The sequence below is a fragment of the Lingula anatina genome, chromosome 7 (assembly GCF_051362555.1).
Source record: "Lingula anatina isolate TDL-2025a chromosome 7, LinAna3.0, whole genome shotgun sequence".
NCBI classification, from domain to species: Eukaryota; Metazoa; Brachiopoda; class Lingulata; order Lingulida; family Lingulidae; genus Lingula; species Lingula anatina.
Window position 1 is genome coordinate 19,632,351 of NC_141773.1, and position 26,290 is coordinate 19,658,640.

Below are 26,290 nucleotides of genomic sequence, written 5' to 3' on the forward strand. Positions count from 1 at the left end.
AGCCTATCTTAAGCCAAAGACTTATCACATTTTGGGCTTAGCTTAGCTTAGACTGCTATTTTTGGGTAGCCTACTATAGAAAGTCAGTTTTGTGTGTGATAGTAGACTAAAGCTTTTTTTACCAATGATTAGTGGATACGGCAAAAATGTAGTTTACATAGGTTGTTGTCATCAAGGAGGGTAAAAATTACATATTCAGTTACATTTTGTTCAAGGGACTTCTGTAAATGAAAATAAAAAGGTTATCAGCCTTTTAGATCTTTGTTCATATGCATAAGTCTGAAATTCTTGGCAGTCTTTGCTGATTTTTAACTTAAGTCACTATATTTGTTAATCAGGCCCCCTGCATTTCTGACACTTTTATCATGCCTACCACAGTTCTCACAATCAACGCTCCTTATACAGGTCAACTATCATCCTACATGGCAAAAACCATTAAGCTACAGCTTGACATTTATTTATGATCATAACATCAATGATAATTATATGTATGCAGTGAGATATTCATCAAAACAATGGATGTTGCACATAGGGAAAATAAATTTTATCCTTATTCTAGCATGATTGTACGTGGTCCAGATTATCAAATATAAAGTTTTGCTTAATAGACCGTCATACAAGTTACCCTGAAATGGTATTAAGAAAGCTTTAAGTAGATGTACAGAATGGTTTAATATATCTTTTATATCTATATACTATAAAATGCAAGGTAAGAAGCAAAGATCCTGTTTGCATAGAATGAGGTGCTTGTTGTGTATCTGCAATATGCATATCGCATATTCATATTTTATAATTCAGAAAAGATACCTTGCTTCCGTGTGGCTATATTGAAAAGTGAACTGCTAGTATGTAATATTCCTGAACCTGTGTATAATATGTTAATAAGATAATATTAAATAAATCGACCTTGACCTTTGCATGTTACCCAGGAGATGGCCTTGACCCTTTATGTATATGCCAAGCTATGAGCCTGGTTATAAATTTCAGATATGTTCAAATTTTGTCAGTTTTGGTCTCTCATCCTGTAGAACAACTTTTTTCAGCTTCCTCAGAGTTTCAAGAAAAGTGACGGGACCATTAAGTCTTTCAAGATTAAGAAAGCTTCGGTAGGGTGGCATCTTCTCACATAATATATGTGTTTAAGGGCACTTCAAGGGTTGTATGGATTGCTTTAATGCATGTGGGACTTGTGAGGCCTAAATAGGAATGGGCTAACTAAAATTGTTTCAGGACTAATTCAAGGAAGTAGACAGTTTGCTCTCATTGGTTCTGTAATTATGGATATGGGCAATAATTATTTCTACTTTTTTCTTAGAACCTAAAGTCTTGTGTATAACATTGTTTCATAATATTGATTTCTAAGTTATGAAAAGTAAATTGGCTTTGCATCTGATTCAGAAGTACATTGAGTGTCTGAAAATGGTAAATCTTGAAAAAGTAAGAGAAAAGTAAGAAAAAGTATGGTGTTATATGAAGTATAGCAATACAGCCTATTTGGTGGGAACGAGACATGAGATTGCAATCAAATTGTCTGCTTCCTGGCATTAGACTGACAACAGTTTTAGCATTCATTACCAGTTGATCCACAGACTAACTAGTCCGTGGATCAAATATGGCCAACCCACTTAAGAGTTTGCCACATAATCCCCCAATAGACACTGAATAGATTCCCTCTGCAGGGGTGGATTTAGGCCGTCTTCTGGGTCTTTTGGAAGATGGTCAAATTTTCAAATTTACATGGACGGGTATCTAATTTTTCTCTGTCGGAAGAGGGTCAAAAATGGAGGATGGATCAACAAAGATAATTTGGAAGACTGTCAGAAAATATCTCTGGATCCGCCCCTGCTCTGGGATTACAAAGCAAGTTTTCAGCCGAGCTTTTAAGTGGGTCGGCCATATTTGATGTGCAGACTAGTTAGTCCAGGGATCATCTGGTTGTGAATGCTCTGTTAAGCCAATGTGTTCCTGGTTGAGACCTGAAACTGATCAGCAATCATGCCAATGCTCCAGGAGCAGGTGGTCACACACACTCCAATTATTGAATTGTTGTACTGCAACAACACCATTTTTACCACTTCTCATATCTGGGTATGTCTGAGAACTTGTGGTCAAAATATCCACACTTTTTCATTTCTTGAACCTATCTAGGTGTTATGAATATAGTACAGTCCCAAGGGCTTGGATTGATTTCTATTTGTCCTATTTATTATTATTATAAAATATTCTGTTTCATTTTTTTTTTTTTTTTTTTTTTGCTAAAGTAAAAAGTGTACTTGTAATTATTTTATTCACCAGAGAGTTACACACAGGATATGTTATGGTATAACATAAGCAGATAAACACAAACCCATGCATGGGCTACAGGGACTGTGGGCTATAAGTTATGGATACAGAAAAAACCTCTTGAAAAGAAGATAGGCATTCAGGAATTCTGTATATTAAACATATTGAATAATTGCATCATTTTTGATATAATGTGATGGGGATTTAGAATTGGTCTTAAAGTTGAAGAAATTATGAAGAGCTGTCATTTGATGATGTTTTTTCACTTTTTTATTATGTCATATACATCATTATTAGATGTAGTGGTAACTTGTAGAGTTTTGTGTTTTCAGCCTTCAAAGGAGAGGGAGTTTGCCAGCCAAAAAATTAATACCACACTCAAGATGTATGAGCAAGCGATGCAAGATTACGAGGTAAGAACACAGCATGTACACCAGTTTACTGGGATTTTCTTTGCAGTTCAACAGCCAGTTGATACAGTCACAGTCTACTTCTGGGGCCGCTGTACCTTTGACTTCATCATTATCGTGTTCTGCGGAAATTGTACAAGTCTTGTAACATTGCAGTTCTGAAAATGTTATTTATAGAACTGTTGTCGTTTTTTTTTTTTTTTCTTGTTTTGTGAGATATATAGTACCATTCCAAGTCAGGACACACCCATTATTGAAGGTCAGTCAGAGACTGAAAACAATTTTATGAAAACTATATTGGTAAAAAATTGAATGATTGGAAGTATCAGTTATTTTGTGCGGATTACTTTCTCTTGAATGGAATGTTCATATTTTCTAGATTGTCTTTTGAAAAAAGGCTAGACAAATCAGAAACCTAAAAGTCTGGTGGTTTTATAATAAAGTTTTTTTAGTTCTTTCACTATTTGATGAAAAGAACCTCCATTTTCTATCGCAACAATCTGCTCTGACTTGGAGATGAATCATACTTATTTAAAATAGTTTCAATTGAAAACATCACACATATTTTAAATTCATTGGAAACCCTGTTGTGTGATGTATAAATAAGACCATTCTAATGTACAAACTGTTTTGTTTTTGGCAGAGATTAAAGGATCAATATAGCAAAAATCCCACAGAAAAACTCCTGTCACAGATAGCCGACTATGAGCGGATGGTGCGGCAACTGGAGAACCAGCTCAAGAACCTGGGGGTATCTCCACAAGACTCTAGGAATGCAGGAACACAGAGTCAGGTAGTAACTATAATAAAGAGTGATATATTGTAATGAAACAGTGGAAGAGTGTAGGGTGGCTTGTCTTGGTGTGGCCTGATCATGCGATCAAAAATAGAAGAAATAAGTGGTTTTGACTTGTCATATTTGGGGTTTTTGAAATATTGCAGGTGGTTTAGGTTTATGTGAACTCTCAAAAGTAGTATGAGCTTAATTTGAGGTTTTTTAATGTTGTATGATAGTATTATCTGGAGAAATTCAAAAACTTTGGTGTCCCCCAGTAAGATTTGAAAATGTTAGAACAGACTGTCAGCTGTAGTTAGTGGATTGGTTTTTAATGTCAAAAAAATAGACTTAATGATGATTAAAAAAGTTCCAGTCACAGACACATATCTGTTGCTACAAATGTTAAAGTGGGAATTCTTGCAGAAGTGGGGAATTATGAAATGTGATTTAAATTGATGCCTTATCATTTGATAGAAAATTCCCAGAAATAGTCCCTGTAATTGCATGATTTCAGAATTGTTATAATTAAGCGTCGTGTATCAGAAGCTGGTTTCACAAAATAACTGAAGCCTGAAAACTGGTCTTAACTTTCAGACCAATAATTTGGTCTAGTTCAGTTTAAGGTGAATCAATTTTAATCCAATTCCCTCTTTTGTCGGACCTATTTATTGCTGCTGTTTGTCAAATTTTGTCAAGTTGTATGCCATGTTCAGTTAGAAATTGTAAACATGTATGATCTATTCATATAGCATGGCACTAGTCTAGCCAGGACAAGTGAATGGTATATGCACTCCATTGATCCGTCCCAGATTATCTGTGCACGATAGAGAGGGTTTTGTGCCGTATCCAGATCCAAGCGTCATAAACCTGGAGATAGTTAAGTGTTTCATTATCAGCAGCAGGGAAATACACATTTCTTATCTATGCAGTTTTCTATTGGTTTTCTGACTGTGTCCAAGTATGCTTCCTTGGACAAGATCTCCACCCCAACAGTCATAAATATTGTTTCCTTATCTCTCCAGGGTTCTCCTCCATCTACGATCCACCCAGACCGAGGCGACAGAGCCGAGATGATCAAGTCCGACTCCAAGTACGACAGCGAAGATTCTTTAGAAAATTTTGCCGATGACAGCTCTTATGACTCTCATTCCTACCCCAGCAGTAAGGGGAAAAATGTAGCACCTTGGGTAAGTTGTAAAGGCAATCAGAATTGGTCTTCCATCAAGATTTATGGCTTTGTGAGACGGGCTTTGGTTGGATGAATTGTGAAGCTGGGCATGACTGGATTTTAAATGGCAGCTTTCATGTTGAAAAAAAAAACCTTTGCTTGGAATGTAGAATCTGTCCTAATCCAGAATTATTTTCTCCATAGATTTGTTTAACCAGTGTGTGTTAGATAATGTTGAATGTAGTTAGTGTTTACACTGATTACTGAAGTAGTATCCATAAACTCCAAGGCAGGAAGTGCATGTGTAATTGTCAAGTTTCTACCAGAAAAGGAAAAGAAGTTTTACTAGAGTTGCATAGTAAATGCATATCCTCATGGTAGGCTGTCCGCCTAGATATTCGGAATTTGTCGAACATGTAGAATGAAAGTTATAGGCTTTGAAATGCTTTCAAATTGTAGAATTAGCTGTTTCTGTTACATATGCATGCAGAACCGTGTTTACCAGCGCCCTCTTTCTCTCTCTCTTGTAGTTGGGCCCTGGTGGTCCGAGACACTTTAAATCTGGCTCCATGCCAGACTCATTTTACCAATCAGAGGAAAGGTATACACGAGATATCAATATAGAACGTTCAAAGTCGGATGCAGATGCCAGAGCACGGCAGCTTACTTCATCAGATACTTACCCTCTTATGGGCAAAGGAAGAATGGACTCGGCGGTAGGTTATGCTACTCTGGCACTTCCCAAGCACTCAATTTACATCAAATTTGTCTAGGGGCTCGATGAACTTTTTAGCATTTGATGTAAAGAAAGCAATGTATCAAGGCAATATAGTCCTTATAGTGGAGTGAAACAGCGCACAATTTATCATTTAGCTGAAGAGTTAACTACTTTCTCTGTTAACCTGCACTGAGCTAGTACAAAATGCCAAGATACATATTGCCTATTGCATTAGGTGTTCTCCTTATACAAATCCATCCTGGCTTCCTGTCCACCTGCAGCAATCCACAAACAGAACTGCTCCTTTGGGAAAAGCAATACACTTTTCAGCAGCAGTAGAGAAATTATCACTGTTAAAATGCTTCTAAATCCCTATTTTACACACTTTGGAAAATATGCTTAATTGATGTAGAGTATTTAACCTGAGGAAAATATTCTGTACCTGTGTGCTTGCTGCAAGAAATGTATTGCATTATTCATTTTTATGTCCAAATAGCCTTTGTAACCAAAACGAACCTTAACAGATGAAGCATGTGTGTGTGTGTGTGTGTGTGCGTGCGCGCGCGTGCATGCGTGTGTGTGCAAAGATGCACATACGGGTGCATGCATGTGTAAGAGAGATATGAAAGATGAATGTGTGTGTGCATGTGTATGTGTGTAAAGTTAAAAGAGAAAGGTTCATTTTGGTTCTCTATGTATCCTGGACCCATAGATCAACCTGGAATGTTTTGTTTTAATGCTGGCACATCTAGGCGGACCTGCGACGTAGGGTGATGAGAAAGGTAAACGCATCAGCTTCCTAATTTCCCCCATAGTGTTTACACCGTGTTACGTCCCCTTGTGTGTGTATAATACCCTGCATTCTGACCAGAGCTGTTTGAGACTAGACTTATGTTTGTATTTTCATCACTGGGTGACTGAGGGTCTCTGTCACAAATACGACTAAGTCCTTTTCCCATCGAGAGAGGCAGCTTTCTGTACCACACTGGTTTGACTGATACTAACATGCAATTACTCTATGGGAGGGGGTTTCCTTTTCACAAGCCCCAGTGTACCTACCTATCAAGAGAAATCTGGTTAACTGGGCTTGTGGAAGGTAAATGACTCTTTTGTTATCAGTTTCTCCAACCGTAGGGGTACTAGAAAACTGGACCACTCGATATGAAGGGGGATAAAGCCTTGGTGAGCTCTCCACTCTTGTCATGCTGGTTTGATCTGGAAATATTTGTTAGAAGTGCAAGATTAAAATTTGTGAACAATATTGTTGTGTATTAAAACGCAAGTAAAATGTGTAAATAATATTCTTATATTTTTAATATTATGAGAAAAATTGGTGAACAAAGATGACTATTAGCTAACCAAGGCTTTTATTTTAAACAATGGACCCAAATAGTTAACTGGTCATGTGGTGATGAAGATGTAGAGTTCTCAGGTCTTCAGTTGACTGATTTTCTCCAGCCTTCATGGAAGAATCATGGGAGACTTGATGATGCCATGATTAACATTATTATTAGCTGTTTGTTTTCTCTCACTCACAGTGTGTGGTAGAGATAATAAAGCATGCCCCTTTGATTAGAAATATTGCAAGATGCAAGATTGTCTCACTGCCTGCTGAGAGAAAGTCCCCTGTAATTTTTTTTTTTTTTTTTTTTTTTTTTTTTTTTTTTTTTTTTTTGTGGAGCAAAAGGTTGAGTAGGTTTTCCCTGTAGGATAGTATTTCTTATTTAAGTAATACTATTTATTTTTCATTCATATATTTATTCATTTAATATTCATGATTTATCTGTATCTGATTTAACTGTAGCAGAACTATTAAAACTGGAAGATTGATCAGAATTTGCTGGAAGAGGATATTTGACTTGAATTTTGTTGTCAATGGAAATGAAACTATCCACTGTTGTAGCTCAAGATTGATGCCTCATGCATGAATGGCAAACTGGGCATTTTTTTTTTTTTTTTTTAACAACTCAGTTCGATGAAATATAATGATGGTGATAATTTATAGTAAAAAAAGTCTTCTGCAGAGAAAAAAATATCCTCCTAAAGTATTTTTTACTTTAAGTTTGATATGTAATTTGTTGGAATGGTTTGGCACAAATTCTGTGCATTTTTCATGTGTAGGAATTATGCTAGGAGTGTTTTGAGTTTGCATTCTCTTCTAGAGGTGCCTTTCTATATCTGTGTCACAGGTCTAACATCTAATTAAAATAATAACAATTAGTCTGTTATAACAGTCTCAAGTAATTGGCTTCTGGTGAATGTAAAGAGTAACAAATACAACCAATTGGGTTATTCACAAGTTTTTTTAACCATGGATTTACAGGGTGTAAAATAAATCATTCTCACACACACACACACACACACACACACACACACACACACACACACACACACACACACACACACACACACACACACACACACACACACACACACACACACACACACACACACACACACCTGTTGAACATTGGGTTGCTTGTTGGTTCCCTGGATATCTAGGTGGTACCCTGGGTTTCAGAGCCAGTCAGCCAGCTTCTTCATTTTCAAATTCCCATACATCCACATATGCTGACTTAATTATTGCGTCTAAATTTTTACAGTACAATATTTGATTGAACTTTACCATGCCAATCACAAATGTTATGATACTATATCAGGAAATCCTGATGATTGGATGTTTGTTTGGAGTTGGCACAGTAAACTGCAATCAAGCCTGAGGAACGCCAGGGTCAAATAAGGAGATTTGAAAATGAAGAAGCTGGCTTGCCTTGGGCAGGTTTCACAAAAGGACTTTGCCTGAAAATTGGTCTAAACTTTAAAACCACAATTTTAGACTACTTTGACCCCAGATGAAGCACTGATAATTCAGTTAAGTGGAATGTTGTACCTTCTTTATAACGAAAAAAAGGACAATGTATCTTTCAGAGAAATACTGATTTGATTTAAGTGGACAGTTGTGTCTTTATCTTGATAATTGATTATAAAGTTTAGACCAATTTTTGGACTGAAGATCTTTTATGAAACCTGATGCTAAAAATCATGATCAATGGGTGGCTAATTGCCATCAGGGTAATGAAGGTCACAAGGTAATAAGGGTAATGAAGGTCACAAGGTAATAAGGGTAATGAAGGTCATCAGGGTACCAGTTGGTAAAGGATCCCATAAAGTAACCCCTGTACCAGACGATAAACTGATTGCATATTTTCATCTCAGCAATTGGTTTATGCCCCACAGAAACAGAAATTATCATTGTTGAAGTTCTTTGTCACTTTAAGTGTTATATATTGGTTTTGTACTGTGACATTTTACTTATCCAGTATTGTATTGTGTTTTGTATATTATATTATATTATATTATATTATATTATATTATATTATATTATATTATATTATATTATATTATATTATATTATATTATATTATATTATATTATATTATATTATATTATATTATATTATATTATATTATATTATATTTCAGTCCATCTCCCTGCCCCTAAGTACAGATGAGGGAGGGGGTGGGCTGTCAGACAGGGACTCCATAGAGAGCCCCTCTACCTCCCCTACCCCCTCTCACCCACGGAACCGGGCCTGGGGAGAGTCCATGGACCAGTCGGATACCAATGATGGGGATACCACTTCCACTGGAGAGGTAGGGGTTCTGTGTTATCGTACAGTTATTGTACCACTAGCCTGAGTGCTTGGGATAATAAAGTAACAATTTTTAGTGAAATGAGTTATTTCTTTGTTAGTATTATTATAAATCAGGCACAATTTATTTTGATTTAGTATTGTTGGTCTGTAGTCCCTTTTTGAAGCAGGCTCAGGCTATGAACTATTTTGTACAGAGAGATATATACAGAAAGGAACTGAATTCAATGTATTGGTTTAAGTACATATGTAATCATCTTATGTTGCGAAACAGATCTGGTAATATAAGCATCCAAGTGCCTCTGTGGTTTTACTGGATATTACCTGCAGCAGAATTAACTGCACAAACCAGTCTCTAACACATTCAGATTTATAGCATCACCCTGCCATTTGGCCTTGATTGAAAGGAATAAACATTTGACGTAAATCCCCTTTAAGTGGCATTTCAAACTGCGCTTGGCTGCAAGAAGAGGAAATGAAGCTTACTAATTTCTAGCACCAGCTGGAGCGTGTGTGACCAGGGCACTGGGTTTGTGGGTGGTGCATCTTGGGCACCTGAAGTCTGCCGCCTCCTAGTTGGTGGATTTGGTCTTGGTGCTGCCATCTGTTGACATTGGTCACGTGATTGGTTCATCTTGTACCAGTGGTGCCATCTGTGGGGAAAAATGACAGAGAATCTGGTGTGAATGGATTATGTATAAGTTACGACCTCTTTAGATGTATTGGCATAAAGATTCTTTAACTGAGGGTCTTGGGACACTTTTATTAAAAGACTCCGTTAAAAAGGATGATAAACAAACATTTTCTTTTGAATATCTTATGTCTCTGTATGTATTCGATTTGGCCTGAGCTGGGTGAATTGAAATCCAGTAGTGGTTTATGTAGTGCCCTGTAAGTATCTGAAATGATGAATAGACAGGAAACATGGGGGCCATTTCCTCCTACATGTAGGAAAGTCAAAGACTAAGGCTCTTACAAGTATGTAGGGCAAGTTAGTTAAATCAAGATGGACACACCCATGTGCACAGATATACGCACGGTGAGATGCACGTGCATACACACACATGCACCAATAGAGTTGGCAGGATATGCATGCTATATAATATTATGGAATGGCAGTATGGTTGGAATAGGAGAAGTGTGAAATTAGAACAGCATTGTCCATTGCATCCTTTCTCTTCTTTCTCTCTACAAGGAACCTTTGTTTTGATTTTAAAAAAAACATAACACATATCAAAGTATTCCAATTGATAGATGTACATTGGGGAAGAAATCTCGTCTCATTTGCTCCTATCTTTGTGACTTGCACATATGATATATGAGTTTTATGGGCGTGTGATACAAGCTAGATAAGTAAAATATATTGTTTCTTGTATGAAGTAAGGTGGAAGATAGATGCAATAGATTGATATCCGGTTCTTTATGATCTCATTAAGAACGTTGGAAAATTGCCACACCGTGAACTATTGAAGGCAATAACATAGAGCCATTGCTTGTTCCTATATTAATAGCACACATAGACATATAATCTAATCAGGGACTTGAAAGATGCGATGCATGGAAAGAGAAAGGTTGTAAAGTACCCAATTCCTACCCCCCCCCCCCCCCTTCTTTTTATCGATTTTGTTTTGAGCAAATGATAACACAACCAGGGCTGTACAAAGTGTAACAGAATCAAGAAAACAGGAAGGAATCTCTAAAAAGAAACTCAGAAAAGTGATGTGATATCAAATAAGTTACAGCTGAGGCTCTGGCAGCCTATTGATTGGATCTTAATTACTGCTGCTTATAATGGGCTGCTATCAAAGGAATTCTCAGTTTCATTAATAGGCCTAATGTTTAAACCTGTCAAAGCACAGAGACACAATAGACGGAGATGTTCCAGGGATCCAATAAGGTTCCAGGGGTTTCAATTATACTTTCTTGCCAAGCTGTCTCTATTGTATCATGATAAGGGGAATGGGGAAAAAAAGCATAACGATAATTATGTTATGTGTATAGATGGGGAAAAATCGTTTTATTCTGTTCAGGTGTTTTTCAGTATTATTATTATCATAAAAGATTGTCTAATGATGAAACCCCAGACATACAAAGCACTTATTGCTTGTAAACTGATTACATGAAACAATATTGAAAATACAGGCATATTTATTTATTTATTTATTTATTTATTTATTTATTTATTTATTTATTTATCTTTCATGACCTGAAAATGTACATGGCTTTAGATTTGTCAGTTTGCTTAAAAAGACATGCTTCACTAACTCTGCTTGGAAATGAAGTTGGATAATGTTCTTTTAGCTTGTTCACCATTCCTTTGGCACAACAACTTGTAGAATTCTTCCAGTGAACATCTTCAGCATTTTGAAAAAGCGTTTATTTACTAAGACTTAGTGATCTTAAAAGTTAGACAAGCAAATCAGTTTTGTTAATCTGCAAAGTGAAAAGGTTTCAGCAGGCAAGCCAGGTTTTATTTTAAAAGGTTGGCAGGCAATAGAAAGTAGAAAGCATCACCCTCCAGTCAGTTTCCACTAGGAGTATTTCAGACTGGACAATGTCCCAACTAATACCCTAAGTCAACCAGATGGATTAAACATGAATCCATAGGTCTGATATGTACCATTGCCTCTCTGTTCAGACTATGAGTTTTTAAAGAGAGACTTGTGCCAATTTTTAGAATTCCTTGTTATTGACATATGTTCATCTGATAACACCAGATAGCGTGTTTACCAGTCCAAAATTGTCCATGTCTGAACTGATTCGGCTACTACCATGAAAAAAGCAACCGTTGCACAGTAATGTGATTAAGCAGGAGGAAGTCGCCCATAGTTATGGCAGTGGAGGCACCAAGGTAGTTGCACAGGAATTAGAGTGCAATGCATTTTACAGAGAAGATTAGCCACTATCCAGGTGTAAATTATTTCAGTTCTGCACCCCATTTTTCTGGAACACTAGTTAAGGAAGGAGTTTTACATCTTGCTGTGCTACATTACCCCCTCCAAAACAAAATAATAAAATAAAAATAAATAAACATGCCTACGTTGAATCCCAAGGTCTAACCTAGAAACCACCGGGAAACCTGGTGTAAATTATTTCAGTTCTTTATTCCAATTTTCTGGAACATGGTGAGTGTTACCTGTAGCTATGCCCCTCCCCCCTCTCCCCTCAGTAGATACTTTCATCTCGGTGATATGATGGTACAACTCTTTCAGCTTTGCACCATCAAATATTCTCTCTGATTTATGGGTCAGTGTATGTATTTTTCTCTTTTTATATTTTATTTATATTTTTTCATTCATATTTTGCGTTATGTTTTAAGATAAATTATATTTTACACAAAAAGGAAAAGAAAAAGAAGAATGCTGAAGCAACTCTTACTTATCTTAACAGAAGTGAATAGTTGTTGAAGAGAAGAAACATTTTTGCACTGTTACTGTGATTGTGACTGACTCTCTCTCTCTCTCTCTCTCTCTCTCTCTCAATAACAATACAGCAAAATTTTCTGTCATAACTACTCATAAGCATATCTTGTCCGATCTCTAAAATCTCATGAGATTACACCATAACTTTTCTTCACACTATAATTTTCCTTTAATTTGACCAAATATAATGGAACAGAAAGTCAGAGAAGGTGAACTGTTCCTGTCTTCGCTGTAACTTCACTGTAACTCTCTGTCAGACCAGTAGTTTAGTGCTCTGATTCTGTTCCTTTCCTACTGTGCCCAGATCATGTATAGTAATATACAGCTCCTGTGTCAGTTGCCGTAGAAACCACCAGCTATTTTGGTACCACTGCGGTCTGCAAAAGTTCCCTCTGCTGGAGGAAAGATGGATGCCCTGCCAGATATTTTCTCAATGAAATTGTTTAAAGGAATGTTGATATGTGCTCTTTGATGCATTACGGTGATTTTATGTGATTTGTATGGACTCTACTCGACTTGGTGCAGTGAAAAGAAGATAAAGCATGTAAATACCTGTTTATAAACAGACTAATTTCTTCGACATATTTTTTCCAAGTTTTTACTGATGTCAAGTTGAAGTTAACATGAAGAAGACCAAGATTTTCCTTAACATATTTTACTCTCCATATTTTTTATATTGTTGCAAAATAACTCAGTTTACAGGATCAGTGACTTTAGTCAACCAACCCCTTCCTCCTCAACATCATGCCTGTAAATATCGTTAGAACTGCAATATTTTAGCTCATTTCAGATCAGATTTTGACTTGTTTGAATATGCGATTTGACTTCTCTGTCATAAGGATATGGAGGCTTATTCCTCTTATTTAAACATCTTTGACTTGAAGGATCAGGTCAGAGATTGCCCAGATCAATAGCCAGTTGTCAGATAGAGCATCGCTTTGATAGCATTTCAATTACGTGTCATAAACCATGTGTTAGGGGAGTACGTGACTGATGTCCTCTGGTGTTGGAAACAATATTTGTACTGAAACTCTTGGAGACTTGTTAATAATAATAATAAAAATGATAATAGTAATATAACAAAAGCCAGTACAATTAAGTTTTTTGAGTAAGATGGACACAAACAGAAATAAGCACACCTGACTTAAATTATCCTTCAAAAGGGCCATGATATCAATTTCATTTTAAAAAAGAAAAGACATTATGTGAAACTATAGCCTACTCCGCTGAGGAGAGGCCCTCTTTCTTGCTGGTGTGGAATTAATATCAAACAATGGGGTTTTCTATCCTATAATTTACCACATTTATATTAATGAGATGATTATTGGATGGTTATGAAACAAGGCACTCAAGGTGGGGGGGGGGGGGAGATTGATGAACCATGCTGTGAGATGAAAACACCGAAAAAAAACAGAGGATTCAGAAATTATCCTTATTTTTGTTTAATCGTATGATTATACAAAAAAGGAATTCACGAGATCAAATGTGGCTCATTAATGTTTGCTGAATGCTATATACAAAATTAAAACTTAATGTCGGTCAAATATCACAATGAATTGTTGAAAATTTTGATTTTTGAGATTCCGACAAAATCTGATGGATAAAGGCATACAGAAATGAATCCATATTTAATCCTGGCCAAGCAGTTGTAACTGAGCTACCAAATGCACTGAGGCATTGTGTGGATGGTTGGATAAGGGAAACGGGAGAAAAGATGGGAATGTCCAGTAAAAAAATTTGGAGATATTAAAAGAGTTATGGGTTAAGGAAACTGCTGGCAGCATGTAGGAACTCAATTTAGGGAGCCCACAGGTACACATGCCAGGTAGAGTTAATGCAGCAATTGCCATGGGATAATTTCATTGAGAAGGTAATTCCTCCGAGTAGTTATGGGCTGACATTTTCTTCCAAGTTCTGATTGAAGAATTTGGGACAATTTACTCACTTTCGAACATTTTTTTTTCTTGTGTTTTGGACCATGTCAATAAATGAAGTCTGCCTCAACCCATCTTCCACCTGTCTGAGTCATTACATATCCTTACCCAGGGCCAGGTGATATTATTCCACAACCAAGAACTTGTATAATCTTGCTAACCTTGAGCAGTTCTAGGAATGGGCCTCTGTGTTTATATGTGGAGCCCCCGCTATGGATGGGAGACCCAACAGAGACCTGTGTAGCTCTTCTGCCTGACATTTACCTCATAAAAAAAAACTGGCTGTGCCTTCCTATACATCCACCATCCATAGCCGTGTCCAGACTACATATGCAGTGGCCATGCCACATTTGATATCCTCTGGGGGGCTCCTGTTGGGTATCCAGAGTCAGGGGCAGAGCTGGTTGAAGTGTGGGCCCCAGGGAAGGCATGGTCCACCCTTGGTACAGGTAACAGAAGAGAGTTGTATACTGCACTAATACAGGCCCAAGGAAGCTTGTTCATTTCAACTGAGTAAAATTTACACAGAAATCTACATTCCGACCAGGGCAACTTTGTGGGGGCAAACTAGCGGGAATTAACATATATGGAGTAAAAGAGGGGAAAATGGAAGTTATGAGACACAGATATCACCACTACACAGATGGGAAGGAATAGGATGTGGTTTGGATGTGGTAGCTTCTTTCTTCTGCTTTTTTTTTAAATCTTTTTTGAATGTGGATGAGGACTGGAACTTACTCATAGGAATAAGCTTGGATGGTGACCAGAAGAGAGTATTAAGAGAGTTCAAACTTTGTGAAGAATTTGCAGATTTATGAATTTGAAAAGCAGTGACCACAGTTCCAAACAGTTGATGACATGTGGTTTTGAATATGAAGAATATGGCAAAAACATCTACCTCAGTTTAATTTTAAAGAGGATATCGAGTAAAGATGTGGTGTTAACAGAGATTATTACATTAAAGATTTCATTTACTCTTGGAAAGAAAGTGATATGTCAGTCAGAGGAATGCTAAACATGATAGTGGGAGTTCGGTTATATTAAGGACCCCTGAAATCTTAGCAATGGCTTCAGATCAGTCTGGTTATTTTTAATGTTCACATTTAGAAGAAGTAACGAAAATAACTCTATTCAGGAATCACTGAGCTCTCAAGTATTACTGTTGCGTAAGCCTGGGATTTTTTAGGGATCCCACAATACAAATGAATTCTACTGCTATCTTTGAACAGGCAAAATAAACTGCCTTGTCAGTCTCCTTATTTTAGTGGTTTAAGATAGCTGGACTTCCAGTCAATCAGAGGTGAATGGAAGGATAGGTGTAGTTAGTGATGATCTATCTGTGCAAAGACAGTTACTGCCTTTTTACACAAGAGGTTCAAATGTGTGTGGAGTTTGGAAAAGAAAGCACGGCACACTGCAGACAGGAAAGGGATGTGTCAGCTTAGTGATATTGTTTGATTGAATGAGAGTCTGGATCACAACAATTCATCTTAACTACAGGCAGTTTATCGGCTGAGATTTAATCTTGGGGTTGGATGTAATCTGTAGATGCTACAGCAAGGCCATATCTAGGACATTATTCAGAAAAAGGAGAGAGAGAGAGGAAAAGAAGAGAAGGGAAGACTGGGTGGAGATGGTCTGCTGGCATACAATGGTGATTGCTCTTCCTTTCCTTCTTACATAAGGAAGAGACAAATAATTGAAATAATTGGAAGAGGAGGACATAATTCCAGTTTGACGTCATCTATATATAGACGCATCTTACTAATTTACAGCTCTCCTTGTTTGTGAGTTTTCATGCCCTGCATTTAATTAAGGAGAAGAGCGTGGATTAGTCTCTTACTGGGTGGATACAGCATGCTAATCTGAAGTTTGTCAATTTGTTCTTGTTTTTGGAAATTGTGATTTGTGGTGTGGATTCTGCCATATGATTCCATATTTGTGACAGTGTTTTCAGTCTGGATAGCACAATCTTAGTTTGTTTTAGTTAACTTTAATTTCCTTGAAAATGATGTATTGATGCAATGAATCTGTGTTTACCAAGAAGAAATGTGCAATTTAGATTTCACCATATGATGGTTTGCTTTTGTTGGAGCCAGATTTGTTCAATGAAAGGATGTTAGGAGTGTGTTCTCATTCCTGTTTTACGATATCTCTAATCACTCCGTATCTGCCATCATCATGATAATAAAGTATCCTTTGGTTTGACACATTCAACGAGGAGCTCTGATTGCAACACTGTATAGAAGGCCTAACACTTGGCCTGTAACGGTTTTATTCTGAAGTATATCGGGAAATAATCCTCCTTAGAAAACAGTGCCTGTGTTTAATCAACACTTTGAGGAAGGCTAACGATGCAATTTTAAATGCCATTGTGACAGGTAATTTTGATTAGAGATCCAGCTGAGGAGAAACGGCCAGTCTTAAAGGCGAGGATTGGTAGAATCAGAAGAAAAGTCTTATCAGCTGGGAAATAAAGTAGAACGGACAGCAGATGGGTTGTAGAGAGAGCAAGAAGAAAATTTTTGAGATCATATGTCACAAATTATGTACACCTTTGGAGATATTTGATATTATTAGATCAAATTACATCAGTGGATTTAGGATTCACATGTACTAATCTGTATCCTAAGACATGGGTTACTTCAATTGATTTCTGACGCAGTGAATGCTCACCGTTATGATTTACGTCGTTAGAAGTCCAGGATCACTACTTGTGTGACATTTGATTCTGATATTGTTTTCCAGACAACTGGCTGACAATTAGAGATAACTTTTCAGAACTTATTTTCAAAGCAATGAGAAAGAAATGCAAATAACAAAGACCACCTGACATTTTTTCATAAATTTCAATAAAGCTTAAGGAGATCTAACACAAGCATGGACTTTTTGAGTTACGGGAATTCATGGAAATTAGACAGCCGTCGCCCTAAGGCATCTGCAATGCTGTGTAGGGAAAGTCAAGAAGGGGGTAAACCTCAGGACGGAGGGGGTGTTTGTGGGGTGGTGGAGGGGTTGGAGTATTCTGGCAGTAAAGAACCCCCAGAGGAACATGCACCTTTGATATATATGGCGGATGAACTGTCCTTTATAGACGAGTTTGTGGAGGAAATAAGATTTAAGGTGAATAGTTTTGATTGATTATTTATTTATTTATTTATTTATTTATTTTGCCTTTGCTTTCAATCAATTTTAAGATAGCAAAAGGACAGTGTTGTACTTAACCTGAATATATAAGTTCAATTTTATTTTTTAATGATGCGGCAGTTTGCACATGTGAGATTTGCCTTTTTTTTTTTTTTTAATTTAAGACAAACCTTCCGCTCCTTTTGATGGTGCATGTTCTGTGAATTCTTTATAGGTTAAATTACATTTTAATGTGTGGCAGATTTTGCTAATGAATTTTTTTATTATCATTCAAATTCCTGGAATGAAGGTCTGTAGGGTTCTATCTAGGTGTTTATATAACAAAAATCCAACATTTATTTTTAATGTGTTATTCAAATTGAACAACATGCATCTAAAGAAATTATATCCTTTGGTGCAGCGCTGACTGTTTTTGATTATTTGGCAAAAAATAAGAATAACTGGTCAGTTTTGAATTATCAATTAAACTGACATTTTAAAGTTTTCTTTAAATTCTATTATATATATAAAAAAATGAAAGGCATAATTCATTATTTTAAAAAGTATGTTTCAGTATTAAGATTTTTCTCTTGTAGACCCTTAAAGTGTTTAAATTCATACAGTAGAATCTGCATATCTAGGACACAGAGAGCAGAAAATTTGAGTTCAGAAGAAGTTTATGTGAGGCAAAGTGTTTAGTTTCAGATAACAGCAAAGAAAAAATTCACCTTTTTTTTTTAAGAGATAAACAATAATGCAAGGTATAAGGTGAGACCTTATGTGGAATCTAATAAACTGTTTGGACTATTCCTGAAGTACTTATTTTAAAGGATTTAGAAACACTTGCAATTAATTTCCTTATCAACCAGCTTGGTATAGACAGCCTGTCTAAAAGCCAATAATGATAGTGAAGTAATATTTCCTTTGTAATTAGTTTTCTCTTGATAATAAACAAGACTCATTGAATTATTTTTAGCAGCACTTTCAGGTTTGATTCTACATCTTTTGAATTTAGAATACTTAAAATTGGAAGACAAGTGTATCAGGTTGTTATTTCTGTTAACTAAATTAGTTATGTCAGAATGTTGAGATTGGTTTAAGAGTTTTTATGTTTTGTTTCCAAGCTGAGTGGCTTTTTAATCGTCAGATGTAATATCGAATAAGGTTGTTGACAGGGAAGGAGCTTGACAATATTTAATGTCAGGTATAATTGGGAATGTGGTCATCAGAGTATATGACCCATCTTTTAAGTTATATAAAAGCCTTTTGTAGGTGCTCTCTCTCTCTCTCTCTCTCTCTCTCTCTCTCTCTCTCTCTCTCTCTCTCTCTCTCTCTCTCTCTCTCTCTCTCTCTCTCTCTCACACACACACACACACACACACAGAGAGAGAGAGAGAGAACTCGTAGTGTTTTGACCATGGTTTATGTTCTTGACTCATCTCCTTGGCCAGAAGACATATGGTCCTGGCTCTCCATCCACTGATATTGCCGTCAGTCTGGGAGCTGATGAATTGGAAATCAAGGAGGCACTCACAGTGATTTATATCTACCTGAAACTAGACATATATTAGAACCCTTTCTTCATCTATTTAACTTGGTTACACTGTGGCTATGTGCTGTAAAAGAATTAAGGGTGTTCTGGCAATGATTCATGCCTACATTAAATTATGGGTATACTAGAAGGAATTCTAGATCTATTTTGCTGGGTTGTCTTGTGGCAATGTGCTGTAAGAGAATTAAGGAGGTGCTTACATGGAATTGGCCATATGGTGGCTGCGCTCTCTGCAGACTCTGTGGCTATATCTCTAAGGGACCCATTTTAGCCTTATAACTGATATTTTATTTTTCAATTTGTTTTTGCTTTCTCTCTCTAAACCCCCCCCCCCCCCCCCCCCCGCCCCCTTTAACATACTAATTATGTACAGTTAATAACCCTTGGTACTCTGCAGTAAAAAGAAAGTGTACCAGAAATTGGACGTTTTGTTGATTGTATCGTCCTACCTTTAGTAATGAAGAGATATAATCCAGGATTTCAGGTATTTTTACCTGTAGTGTTTGTTGCCTTATTGTATTATAAACATTGTCTTATATTTAACAGGGAGCTGTGAAGATGACATGTGCATAGTGGCCATGAAGCCATGAATTGAGCCTTTAGCAAGGGTTTTCTTTAGTATACAGAGACACATCAGATTTTGTTTTATTACACCACATGCAGAGTCGGGGCCCAGTTCATTCAGGTGTTAATTTATACAGGGCTATTATCATGGTTCGTGTTTTAAATACAGAGTTTGAGGCCCCAGGTCCCATCCCAGGTGTATAAAACTGTTGTGGTGTGAGGAACAGATAGTCAATATTTGGTTTGTAATGAAGTAGGGTGCTCCTAGTGTTTACAGAACACCACTGTGTCGAGAGGAGTTCTGTATGTCAAGTGGAAATTACAAAAGAAAAAGACCACTGAATTCTACGTATACGGATATTCACCCTCAGCTTTAATTTATTTGGTGGCCCTATGCGTTAGAGTGCATTGTCACCAATTTACAGTCTTTGCTGAAAATAAAAAAGAGGAAAATTGTCTTTTTTTAGTAGAATGGGTACCAGAAAAGCACCATTGTATCTCATAAACAGAATAAATAGAATATGAATAAAAATTGCAGATATTTTTCTATGCATATGAGTAAATTACAAGTTAGTAACAAAGGTGGCATTTTTGGTTCTGGTCCATAGATCTATATTTACCTTTGTTGTTATTAAAAAAAGCATTTTATTCAAAACCAAACTATTTTGCCTTAAATCGTGATTATCCAAATTCTTAGTGTTTAGTGTAGTTGAATTTAAAATATCAAGTTGACACATTCACATTCTATTTAAACTCCTCCTCCTGTAGCATCCAGGAACAAAGTGTTGCTTTGATCTCAAGTCGAGAGCTGCGCCCATTAAAATGTAGACATCCCAACACTTTGCATCAGAATGGCCATGTATTCTTTTTCTCACCAAAAATATGTAGCACACATTGTCATGATGATTGTGCAGTCCTATATTTGGATTACTTATGAAAAGAAGACACAAAGTTATGTGTACATATTTCATGACATCAGATGGGAAGAATGTCAGGAGTAATGGACTGTGTGTCTTCATGTTTTTCAGGACATGAAGGTGATGACGCCGAGCTCGTCCCCACCGCCAGAACGGGGCTTGCCCATTAATGCAGCATTTCGTCCGCAGCAGACCAACATCATGTGTGCTGAGGATGATGACTTCACATCAGATGATGACCATGTAAGTCATAAACTTAATTCGCATGTTTGTGCGTGTGTGTGCTAAATGTATATGTTAATTTTATATGTCACTTATTTTGCGTTATTTCACGTGCAACTCAAACTTGAATCCTGCATGTGAACAAGGTGTCCTTTGGCTCTCACTAGCTGGTGTAATTAATTTCAATGCAAATTCTAATATTTTTTTGTTTAAAATTCTTAATTTATGTCAAATAAGCTTTTAAACGAGCAAAATTCAGTTATAGTAGTAAAAATGAACCAAAAGATAATCCATTGGTCATAATTTTCTATGATAACTAGAATCCTTTCAGGAACCTATTTTATCAGTATTGTATGATCACAAGTTTGTTTGCATGTCTCTCAAGTTGTATTACCACCAAGATGTGCTTGTGTCTGTTGTTTTGTCCAGTTAATTTAGGTCAAAAAGTTGAGAACATAGAGCTTTTAGCAAACCATAAAACAAAACCCATTCATGAACCAATTGAACTTGTATCAGTTGTTAATTGAATATATATATTGTGACATCAAGTTTAGTCACCAAAAAAAAAAAAAAAATTACGGAGGTTACCTTGTTCATATAGTCAAAGATTCCAAACTGCTGTTTGGGAGTTGATTATATACTGAGAGAGAAAGTCGCAGGTGCCACAAGATTTCACTAGATTTCAACACAGTGCGAATATGCATCTTTGATCACTCCACAACACCATCAAATTTGCTGACTCATTGTTCTGTGTTTATTTCTTCCCTCCCAGCTTGAAGAGCGCAATGCCTTTCACATACTGAGTACATTGGAAACCAGGCCACACCTGTATCAGGTTGTTTGAAATGACAAACTGTGTTCTAACTTTTCATTTAATTCATTAATGATATAATGCTTGAGGCTTTGCCATGATCTGTTGGATTTATACTGCCATGCATAGAAAGCTCTGGGTGCATTTTGAACAAGTTGATCGTCTGACTAAAAGATCTGCAGATCAAATATGGCCAAACCATTTGAAAGCTTGCCGCATCATCTCTTAATAGACACTGAAGAAGTTCCCCTCGGGGAGTACGTGGCAAGCTTCAAGTGGACCAGCCATATTAGATCCATAGATTTGTTAGTCTGCAAGTCCGATTTGTTAGATTTGGTTGTGAATATGGGCTACGAGGCAATCTCACAGTAAATGGGAACATCAACATGAAACATGCCATTATCTGAAAGCATTTTTCTTTTGTTTAATAAGATGATATAAACCATCTCAAACTCTTTGGCCAATTTATCATTTATTTGGGTCTAATTTGGGATGTGGGTGTACCAAAAATATTGCTTTGTGAGCTCTTCTTTCCTTGTCACCTCATCTTCTGCTCCTAGGAGTAGCCATCCAACAGATAATGTCATTTCTTTAACAGTCACTCAACATAGCATGTACTTAGATGGTTAGGCCCTTATGGTTGTTTGAAAACATGGTTTACAGATTTTCACATAGAAATTCTAGGAGACACGGCTCTCCAGTTTTAGTAGTACTTCATTCATCAGCTCAGCCATGCTGGCAAGTTCAGGGCTGCTGCTACCTCCAGAGCTCTGTAAACCTGGTTTTCCCATAAACATCGCCTAAACAGTATGGCATCTGCCAAAAGCTGTGGGAGAAGGGAAAAACATCACATGCAGTAACCCCTTTTCCCTCTTCTGCTTTCATTTTTCTCCAAAGAGGAAGCTGGGCTAATCCAAACTAGCAAGCTAACTTCACTAAACTCTCTTTTTCTCTTGATCTCTCTCTCTCTCTCTCTCTCTTGATCTGTGACTGTTTTGAAATGGTCAGCAGAGCTAATGTGAAAATTTAAATTAAGTTAACATAATTTTGCCACACTGTTTGGTAATCACCTATTGGCAATCACCTGACATAAAAAACTTGTTTCTACAGTTGATATTTGAAAGACATTTTCTTTCGTTGCACATTGCTGGTAATTACACCCATTATGAATTAATTCTCCAAAGACCTTTTTGCATGACGGGTCAATCTTCTTTCAGGTTTTTAATTGACCTCAGCATTGCTGGCTGCTCAAAATGTTGTTCTTTGGCATTGCTGACTGGCTTAAACTAGCTGTAATTTCATGAGGAGGCTCATACTTAAAGTGCAACTTCAACATTTTGTCAACCATTACTGTTAGTAACAGCTAGGTTATCTTTTCAGAGCGCTTTTCTCACATTTTTGCTCTTATCGACCACCTGGTCTCTCTCCTGGAGTTCAAACTGTTGCACTGCTATCTGAAATGCACTTTTTTAAAAGACCTGCACATTGGTATTGTTTCTATTATGTACAAGTCTTAACAAAATGTTGTACCACAGATGCTGGATAGGATACAGCATTTTGTGGAATATTGTGAATGTCAAGGAATGGAAACATTTATCTGCTTTTATATCTCTGATGTGTTTTCAGATTGATCTAACTTGAAAGCACGATGCTCAAATTTACTTATTGCTTCAAAACATAGTTTTTCTCTGTTGTAGATGATTTTGGTTAATACATGTAGCTTTGTTTTAATGCTGTTGTCAAGCAAAGCGGACCTTTTTTTAACAAAAATAGAACACATTTAACCACACATTTTAAAGATATAAATGCTTTCACAACCTCCATGGCTCTCACAGAGTTAATTAAATATGCTTTTGTGCTCTTCATTCAAAGGTGAGGACGCGGTGGGCAGAAAAGTTGAATATATGATGAGGATGCTTACTGTTCTCCTTTTCTTTCCTCCATAGCCAAGAGAGCAACAGGGCCCATTCAGCGACCTGAATGTGTTGAAGAACAAACCGGCCCACTTAGCTGTGTTCCTACATTATCTGATATCAAACAGTGACCCGTCCCCTTTGGTAAGTCAATGCAATAAACAGCAGACTCCACACAACACAAACACTTTGACAATAGAAAATTTTCTCAAGTTACCCAAAGATTCATCAGGGGCAGATCCAGAGATATTTTCTGACAGTCTTCCAAATTATCTTTGTTGATCTATCCTCCATTTTTGACTGTCTTCCAAAAGAAAAAATTAGATACTGGCAAATATAAACTTGAAAATCTGACCTTCTTCTGGAAGACCCATAAGACGGCCTCAATCCGCCCCTGTTCATTTCAGCCAATGTCTATAAGTTTCAGCAAATACCAAAGAAAAGAATGACCATACCACATTATTATTTTAAGAAATGATTATTTGGTTTTGTTGCACATTGCTAGAGGACTTATGCCAAGTCCAATACTGTGAATCATCGCACCCATTAAACTTAGTCCTTTGTAAATTATTGGAGGTGCGCGTTTGAAGTTGACTGTTGTATAATATACGTGTGACTAAACGGTGCTTTTCTTGCTGAAGAGCTATTCTGAATCTATTTCAAAGCATGAGTTGTTTTTAATGGTGCACGTCATTTGTTTCAGTTCTTCTACCTTGTTACTGATAGCTATCAGCAGCAGACAGGGAATGCCAAAGAAATGAAGAAGTGGGCATATGAGATCCATTCAACATTCTTAGTACCAAACGCTGTAAGTGAAAATTAATAACCACAATAAACAAATATATTATAGTACTGAAGTTTTGAAACTGTTCAATTTCTATGCAGCGATTGGAAGCGTACCTGTAAGAGTTTTCCCAACCTTAGGACTTTGTCAGTCACACTGAAGATGCTAGAAAATGTATAGTGAACAATCTAGTGAGACCTGTCCATTATAACAGTCCCAGAAATGAGACAGATTGTGACACTCCCCCTCCACCCCCCCCCCACCCACCCACCCACCCACACACACACACACACATACATATAATTCTACCCATTGCTCTTCTGTCCTTTGAGTGAAATTTTGTATATGTGCCCTCTGATGCCCTTCTTGGTTTATCCTTAGGTGATAAAGCATTTTCTTGAGCATCTGGTGTGGTTTAGAGCTGATGTTCACTTTGTGTTTTGAAAAAATAATATACAAACATAAAAGTTTATATGAAACCAAAACATGATGCTGACTTGACTAGCTAAGACTTAAATGCAATTTTCATTTCACTATTTCCTGTAATAGGACTTTTCGAGCATGGTTTCGTTTTAGCACTTGATTGAGGTCAACTTGCAAGGTGCTATGGTTTCACTTGTGCAAATATGTCATAACAATGCTGCTATAGACTCGCCCTTCAAGAAATCGACGCCTTCAAGAAATCGACGAAAACCGGAAGTGCTTGTTTTTTGCACTATTTTTCCTGTCGTAAACACTGTGTTGTCAAGTAAAACGAAGCGTCTGATACAAAGTATCAAACGCGGCATTCACGTGCTTGCTTGCGCTGCGTTCAGTACACTTTGTTTACACTGACAAGTCGAGGTCAGGAATGCACAATGTTTTTCTATGTAATTACGCAGTTTCAATTTTGATTAGTGAATTTTCTTTTATCTGCATGGTCATTTTCCGAACATTTGTATGAGCCACGAAATATTTCTCATCGGAAAATCACACAGCAGCTTTCCAAGTAGAAGCGAGTGACGTCATGACGCACTTCCGGTTTTCGTCGAGATCTTGAAGGGATTAGCGTTACGGTTTGCTGCACATTTAAAGCGTTCTGTCTCAAAATGTACTCAACTGCTTGGATTGAAATTTACAGAAGTTATTCTTCACATGATATCACACATATGTGCTTAATTTGAGAGCTTTAGCTGTTATATGTTTTCTACAGTGCCCATTCAAAATTGAAAAAGAGCTATTTTCCGTCGATTTCTTGAAGGGCAAGTCTATATGTTATATTTTACAGCCTTTAAAACTCAATATTGAGGAAAACGTCATCCTAGCAGCAGACAAAGTTCTAGAACGAGGAACGGAGGAGCAGCTACGGAATATTTTCAACAAACCTAGAGATGTAGCCCAGAATGACATACGAGAATTGCTAGCTGATTTCAGGAGAACGGGAGACCTGGGTGGGTTTTTCTTAAAAAAAAAAAAAAAAAAAAGCAGATATGACATTTAGTCCTGGTTCCAAATACAATATGTATGTAATGTTTGGAATTATTAATTTTGTTTCTCTTATACAACAGTTTGTATCAGGTTCATTGTAAGTCACGCTTTGGGAACCCTCCAATGACGTGTATGTCTTAATATAGCAACTGATAGAAAATTCCAGAGAAACTTGGTTCCTTTGGCATATGAAATGGATATCTTTTGTGAGCTAAACAGGCTGTGTAATTGCTAATTTAAGATTATTCAAAATAATACAACACTTGATATGGAAATTACATGTGTCACATAATAACATTTCTTGGAGGACTTAAACATATAAAAAAGGGAGAAAAAAAACTGTCAGAGGTATATAATATGCCAATTCTGGATTTGATAGTATATTGAAGTGCGTTCATTGCAATTCCTCAGGTTTGAGCAGTATTTATGGTGCTCATGAACTGAAAGATGAATACATGGACAGAAACAATGAACTGAAGATTGCTGAAAAATACCTGGCACCTCATCTGGAGAGATTGGTGTAAGTATGAAGCACTAAACACATGGAGGGGGGGCAGTGTTGCATTAGT

At 36.9% G+C, this 26,290-nt stretch overlaps 1 protein-coding gene across 12 annotated transcripts in view; it reads left to right on the plus strand.

The window, feature by feature from the left end:
- The window catches only part of LOC106154614 (rho guanine nucleotide exchange factor 11), a 91,483-nt gene that overhangs the window by 32,508 nt on the left and 32,685 nt on the right, over window positions 1-26,290 (plus strand). For 9 of the 12 annotated variants that reach the window (XM_087017803.1, XM_087017796.1, XM_087017797.1 and 6 more), the window contains 12 exons: window positions 2,616-2,696; window positions 3,337-3,486; window positions 4,494-4,658; window positions 5,170-5,355; window positions 6,110-6,139; window positions 8,840-9,010; window positions 20,636-20,767; window positions 21,519-21,581; window positions 23,504-23,614; window positions 24,174-24,278; window positions 25,522-25,684; window positions 26,133-26,241. In XM_087017803.1, coding sequence (XP_086873929.1) covers window positions 2,616-2,696; window positions 3,337-3,486; window positions 4,494-4,658; window positions 5,170-5,355; window positions 6,110-6,139; window positions 8,840-9,010; window positions 20,636-20,767; window positions 21,519-21,581; window positions 23,504-23,614; window positions 24,174-24,278; window positions 25,522-25,684; window positions 26,133-26,241 — 1,466 coding nt within the window. The remainder of the gene's footprint in view (window positions 1-2,615; window positions 2,697-3,336; window positions 3,487-4,493; window positions 4,659-5,169; window positions 5,356-6,109; window positions 6,140-8,839; window positions 9,011-20,635; window positions 20,768-21,518; window positions 21,582-23,503; window positions 23,615-24,173; window positions 24,279-25,521; window positions 25,685-26,132; window positions 26,242-26,290) is intronic. The other 3 variants (XM_087017801.1, XM_087017798.1, XM_087017802.1) reach the window with 3 other exon arrangements.